The sequence below is a fragment of the Palaemon carinicauda genome, chromosome 5 (genome assembly GCF_036898095.1).
Source record: "Palaemon carinicauda isolate YSFRI2023 chromosome 5, ASM3689809v2, whole genome shotgun sequence".
Classification (NCBI taxonomy): domain Eukaryota; kingdom Metazoa; phylum Arthropoda; class Malacostraca; order Decapoda; family Palaemonidae; genus Palaemon; species Palaemon carinicauda.
In genome coordinates, this window is record NC_090729.1 from 159,409,152 (window position 1) to 159,416,651 (window position 7,500).

Here is a 7,500-nt window from a genome sequence, read left to right on the forward strand (position 1 = left end):
CTGACCAATATTATTCCTACGTGACTCACTTTGATTTAACCTTATCTCTGGTATTTATTTGTATAAGTTTAGAAGATTCCGCATATGAAAAAGATAATCCATAAAAAGAGACTTCACTGGTTTCCTGTAAATATACAACATTGTGTGCATTTTGTTAATTACAACATTTGAATGTTTTCATGTGTTTTACATTCCTCAATGCCCTGTCTAAAAATTCGATAACAAATAGCCATAGAAAGAATCTTCAAAATAATTCATAGTTTATTTTTCAGTTTGGAGGTTGTGTCTATTTATGACAGATTTCCGCTAGACCTTTAATGCCTGGTACAAGTCCCAGAAGCACTTGAGAGTAATGTATCAAATCCACAATATTTATCGAAAAGAAGAAAATAATAACAAAATGCGATGAGAATATTATAGATTAAAATTCTGGGGAAAATTATGAAACGGTGACAATCCATTGCTAAATATAGAGGACGGATTGTTTAGGAAGGATATGAACCCTTAACAAAACAACAACAGCTTTAACAAGTGAACGACAAGCCTCACAGCAAAGACTGGGGTTACCTAAGAAATTGGTACAGGTCTGAAACCGTATCATGCCTTAGAAGAATTAAATGCTGCCAAGAAACATTGCAAATATGAGAAGGCGGCCAGCCTAGATGGCATATTAATACCAATTATCTTACATTTCGGAGAAAAAAAACAAAAGCATGGCTCCCTTTTGCTATTCAATTCGTGTGCAACGACCTACCAAATCCCAAAGATTTGGAAAAGATTGAGAGTACTGGCCTTGCTGAAACCAGTGTGAGACCCTTCATCCCGTAAAAGCTATCAACCAATATCCTTACTGTGTATAATGTACAAATAATGCAAACTGTACTCATTTATAAATCCTGTATTCATTTGCGTTTCTGCTCGATCACACATAATACACAATGATTCGTGCCAAGCAGACTGCCTGTAATTTAACGTGAGGAAAGACTCCTCACAAGCAGCTGACCACCAATGCTACTTGTAAATCTGCCCCTGCTACAGGAGAAGTCAAGAAGCCCCATCGTTACAGGCCTGCTACCATAGGCCTCCGTGAGATCCGTCGCTACCAGAAGAGCACTGAACTTCTCATTAGGAAGCTGAGTTCTCTGCTGTCATTGGCTTTCAGGAGGCCTCTGAGGCTTACCTTGTCGACCTCTTAGATGATGGCCATCCAGGCCAAGAGGGTTACCATCATGCCCAAAGATATCCAGCTCGCTCGCTGCATCCATAGAGAGACCAAATAGACTTATTCATGTAAAAGCAAGCTTAAGCAGGTTCTGTGGTTAACAGTGAGGAGTAGAGCATGATATATAAAAAAAAATACCATTACAGTGTATGAGCATGAGTGAAACACGTGCGATATAAAACAAACGATCTTAGCCCGTATCCAACTAACTGTCAAAGAACAACTGTTGACAAACCAAGCTGTCTTTAGACCATGTCGATCTTACTGCAGTCAAGTATTAAATCTGATGCAATACATCGAGGATGGGGTCAAGAAGAAGCACAGCCTTTGTCTACCTCATGGCAGTATATGACACTGTAAACTATAGAGCAGTCCTGAAGAGGCCTAAAACCATTCAGAATACCATCATAGTCCACATCATTGCGTCATTGCTTACCAATGGATGATTCTTCGTAGAAAGGAATGGCCGAAAGAGCAGAGGGATGATACAGAACAATGGCGTTTCACAAGGGTCAGTGTTGGTGCTGACATCTATACAAATGACAAGCCTCAATACCAGTACATCTGTGGGTACATATTTGCAGACAACCTGTGTATTTCCACACAATCAGACTTCTTCACCACCATCGAAGAAAGGCTGTTAAGCACTTTGGCTACACTCTCCACCTACTTCAAAAAGTGTTACCTTAATGCTAATCCAAGAAAAACACAGGTGTGTGCATTCCATCTGAACAATTACCAGGCAAACAGAAACCTACTTAATGCTAATCCAAGAAAAACACAGGTGTGTGCATTCCATCTGAACAATTACCAGGCAAACAGAAACCTACTTAATGCTAATCCAAGAAAAACACAGGTGTGTGCATTCCATCTGAACAATTACCAGGCAAACAGAAACCTACTTAATGCTAATCCAAGAAAAACACAGGTGTGTGCATTCCATCTGAACAATTACCAGGCAAACAGAAACCTACTTAATGCTAATCCAAGAAAAACACAGGTGTGTGCATTCCTTCTGAACAATTACCAGGCAAACAGAAACCTAAAGATCAAATGGGGTGACAAAGAACGGGAAAATCCCCCTTACTCACTCTACTTAGGTCTCACAATTGACAGAACGTTCTCCTTAAAAGAGCACACAAATAAAACTAAACATAAAGTAGCAAATAAGAACAACATCCTCAGCAAACTAAGACTGATACAAACAGTCCTGGTACTTTATTACTGTGCTGCTGAGTATTATGCACCAGTGTGGGCAAGATCATACCATGAGCATAAGGTAGACCCAAAGCTAAATAAGACCTGTCAGATTATTAGTGGCTCCCTAAAATCAACACCTCTACCATCTTTATATAAAGTAGCTAGTATCCAACCACTCCATATCCGAGCAAAAAATAAAAAATAAATAATCGCTGGCAAAAACGGGAAGTGATAAACAAATTGATGACCCTAGGTATCCCCTCGACTGAAATCCCACAAAAGTTTTGCAAGAGTGGATAGATTAAAACTAATCCGGGCAGCTACTTACAAACTACAAAAGTGGCATGAAAGGGACCGATGGCCATCCAACGAGACCCTGCCCTGACCAAACGAAGGCATGCCCATCAGAACAACCCTTGCCAGGAACAATTGGGTAACCATAAACAGAGCAAGGGTAAAAGTTGGTAAAACTGGAGATAAACACCACTAATAGGAATTAGCCACCAAACTTGGATACCTATGTGGGGCAACATTACAAACAATGGAACACATCCTACAAGGATGCACACTAGGTCCTCATTGCTCAGATCAAGACCTGAGAGAGGCTAACGACAATACCCTCCTCTGGGTTTGACATTGGCGAGATACGATATGATGGTTCAGTCAGCATTCCTAATTTTGTGTATTATTGAAATTAACAAATTATTATTATTATTACTATTATTATTATTATTATTATTATTATCATCATCATTATTATTATTATTATTATTATTATTATTATTATTATTATTATTACTATTATTCTTTAAATGCATGTTCAATAAGTCTACACAATTGGCCAAATAAAATAAAGCTCTTCTAACGTCAATATCAAATGATAATAAATTATATAAATATAGGAAAAATACTCTGTTCCATTTGCTCATAAATTATAATTTTTGTTGTGTCAAATTCCCCTGCTTAGAAAACAAGCATAGCAAGTGGGCGTGCTCCACATGTTTTCTATTCTTCTGTAATTTATTTTCTATGTTTTTCCCTAAATGGAGAAACATATTTTATTCTATTTTACTCTTGATACGTTGAAATCAATTACAAAAACCGCTCCCACACCCAATAAGGTACAAATATGTAATCTTGATTAATAGCTCATAAAACCCTGGAGTTTTTATTTTTTTTTTTTTTTATGAACACATTGATGGAATAATAACCAAAAATATCTTTACAGAATGGACTAATGACTGAAAATCAAGAAAAACTTTCTCAATAAAGCAATTTTTTTGCAATTAAAGATTACACAGTACGAATGTATTCCTCAAAAGAAAATTTTCAATCAAGAAACAAACCTAGAATTCTCAGAGAATTGCATAAAAGTAGAGATATTGTCAATGAAAATATCTCGATGTTGAGGAGTCAATGTCCCCGACTTACAACCATACTTTGAGTTTTGTCCGGTTAAAATTCATGACCTTTAATTTACCTTTTGCACTAATTTGATATATATATATATATATATATATATATATATATATATATATATATATATATAGATATATGAATATATATTTAGATATATATATATATATTTATATATATATATATATATATATATATATATATATAAATATATATACACATATATTATATATATATATATATATATATATATATGTATATATATAGATAATATATATACATACTATATATATATACATATATATATGTATATATATATATATATATATATATATATATACATATATATCCTGTATATATATATATATATATATATATATATATATATATATATATATATGTATATATACATATATATATATATATATATATATATATTTATATATATACATAAATATATATATATATATATATATGTATATATATATATATATATATATATATATATATATATATATATATATATATATATATAATAGATGTATGATGATATTTGACATTAACAAATGTTCCATGCTGAACTACAAAAAAAAAGAAACATTTTCCAAAAGCTATCCTCCGATGCAGATAGAGAGCGAGAGAGAGAGAGAGAGAGAGAGAGAGAGAGAGAGAGAGAGAGAGAGAGAGAGAGAGAGAGAGAGAATTATCAAGAATTGAGAAAGAGTAGCTTAAGGTTTCAGAATTTAAGGAAGATTTTTTAATAGGTTTCTGTAATTAACCTTTTAATGATTGATCTTTTAGAGGACAAAAACTATTTGGATACTCTTATCGATAGTTCAACATGCCTTAGAGAGTTCAACATGTATAGAAACTAAGGTTTAAAAATACACACACACACATACACACATACATTGTCACTCACAAGTATCTTGATTTGTTATGTAGCTTTAGCATTCGCAACATTATAGAATAAATATATTAAATTGGAATAGTTTGTATATCTACTAAAACGATGTTAATTTCACTTGGGTTAACTTTTGTAATTTTGTTTTGTGTTCAGTGTGTGACGGTTTCTTTCTCATTTCGATTATGGCTGACAAAAGAATGGTTGTTATAGCGTTTCTGGCTTTATCAGCCATGGACACTCCAGGTTGGGAATAATTTTCCATTTGATTAGACACAAGAAGTATGTATATCCCGACTGTTTATTTTTTATTTTCTTCATTACTGCCGAAAAGCTTCAATCTTTGGGCCTTCAGCCTCGCATGTGTGTGTGTGTGTGTGTGTGTGTGTGTGTGTATGTTCAGCGTGGGTGTATTCTATTTGAGCAACAGTATTCTGAAGAAAAAAAAAATCCTGGGAACATTTTTCTATGTATTTTTTCCAAGAGAGGTAGAGGAATTTTGGCATAGATTATAGATTGAAACTGCAAACATGAAACATGAAACTGGGGTTTTGATTAATTTTCATGTAAGTGGACACCCGAAAAATAGAAATTCCAAGGCTTTATGTATGATTTGAAAAATTAGATAATTGTGTTTCATTGGGTGTGGGAGCAGTTTTTTTACAACTGCTTTCAAATTATCAAGGGTAGAATAGAAACCAGTATGTTGCTTAAAGTATGTTTCTTTGCTTAGAGGAAAACAAAGAAAATAAACCACTAATTAGTAGAGAATGTATGGAGCATACCCTCTCCTTATGAATGTTTCCTAAGCAGTGAAATGTTACCTAAAGGAGTTAACTACTGTCAAGTAATTATTCAGTGGCTATTTTCCACTTGGTAAGGGTAAAAGAGACTCTTTAGCTATGGTAAGCAGCTCTTCTAGGAGGAGGACAATCCAAAATAAAACCATTTTTCTGTAGTCTTGGGTAGTGGCATAGCCTCTATGCAATGGTCTTCCACTGTCTTGGGTTAGAGTTCTCTTGCTTAAGGGTACACTCGGGCACACTATTCTATCTTATTTCTCTTCCTCTTGTTTTCTAAAGTTTTTGTAGCTTGCATATGAAAGATCCAATTTAATGTTATTGCTATTCTTAAAATAGTAAATTTGATTGTTTATTACTTCAACTGTAGTTTATTTATTTCCTTGTCTCCTTTCCTCACTGGGCTATATTTCCTTGTTGGACCCCTTGGGCTTATAAAACCCTGTTTTTCCAACTAGGGTTGTAGCTTAGCAAGTAATAATAATAATAATAATAATGATAATAATAATAATAATGATAATAATAATAATAATAATAATAATAATAATAATAATAATAATAATAATAATGATAATAACAATTTATGAAAATGAAGCAGGACATTTTTTTCTTATATTTCTCAGCTATTATCATATTTGATTGATGATGAAAATGATTCAGTATATTTGGTTATATGTGTAAACTTATTAAACATGCAATGGCAAATTTAGGAATACTGAGTGAACCCCAAAAAGGATTTTGTTCACTTGTTTGTAGTGTTGCCTCAAATGGGTATTCATGGTTGGTGGCTAATCCATATCTATGGCAGTTACCTGCAATTTTGCGCACTTTTACCCTTGCTCTGTTTAGGGTTATCCATTTCTTCCTAGTGGAAGTTGTTCCGATGGGCTTCGTTTCGTCTGGGCAGCGTCTCACTGGATGGCAGCCGGTCACTGTCCCCCCACTTCTTTAGCCTGTGAACAGCTGCCTGGATTGGTTCTAGATCATCCACTGCTGCGAAACTTTTATAGAATTTCAGTCTTTACTTTGCTCTCTGTTAATTGTTGTGTGGATGCCTGGGGTCATTGATTTGTGTATCATTTGCCGTTTTTGTTGGCACTTTTCCTCGGAAATGGAGTGGTGGGATACCAGCTACTTTGTATAAAGATGGTAGAGATGTTGATTTTAGGGTGCCAGTAATAATCTGACAGGACTTACTTAACTTAGGGTCTATCTTATGTTCATGGTATGATCTTTCCCACACTGGGGCATAGTACTCAAATGTAGAATAACAAAGTACCATGTCTGTTTGTCATAGAGTCTCAGGGTTTCTTCCCCAGCTGGTGTTGGCAAGTTTGTTGAGGAGGTTGTACCTAGTTGTTACTTGATGTTTGCTTTTATTCGTGTGCTCTTTAAAGGAGCTATTTTCTGTCAATCGTGACACCTAAGTAGACTGGATAAGTGTGATTTTTCACTTCTTTGTCACCACATTTGATCTTTAGCTTTCTGTTTGTAGGGCGATTGTTCAGTTGGAAGGATCACACCTGAGTTTTTCTTGGATGGGCATTGAGATGTTACTTTTTGTAGTAGGTGGAGAGGATAGTCAGGGTACTTAACAGTCTTCCATCGATGGGGATGAAGGAGTCCGATCCGGTGGAAATGCACATGTTGTCTGCATATATGTACCTGCAGATGTTCTGGTATTGAGGCTGGTCATTTGTATGGATGTTACTAATAAGTAGTGTCAGCACCATTACTGATCCTTATGGAAGGCCGTTGTTCTGTATACTCCATTTGCTCCATTTCTACGAAGAATCGCCCATTGATAAGCAATGATACAATGATGTGGTCTATGCTTGTGTTCTGTATAGTTTACGGTATCTTCAAAAGGAGTGCTCTATGTATTGCAGTGTCATATGGTGCTGTAAGGTCGACAAGAACTGTACTGGTGATTTGCTTCTTCTTGACTCCATCCTCGA

At 34.8% G+C, this 7,500-nt stretch overlaps 1 protein-coding gene across 1 annotated transcript in view; it reads left to right on the forward strand.

Annotated features, from left to right (window-relative positions):
• LOC137641229 (cation channel sperm-associated protein 1-like) overlaps positions 1 to 1,196 on the forward strand; it is a 12,008-nt gene extending 10,812 nt beyond the window's left edge. The window contains exons 8-9 of the mRNA XM_068373666.1: positions 699 to 807; positions 999 to 1,196. Coding sequence (XP_068229767.1) covers positions 699 to 807; positions 999 to 1,196 — 307 coding nt within the window. The remainder of the gene's footprint in view (positions 1 to 698; positions 808 to 998) is intronic.
• The last annotated feature ends 6,304 nt before the right edge of the window (positions 1,197 to 7,500 follow it).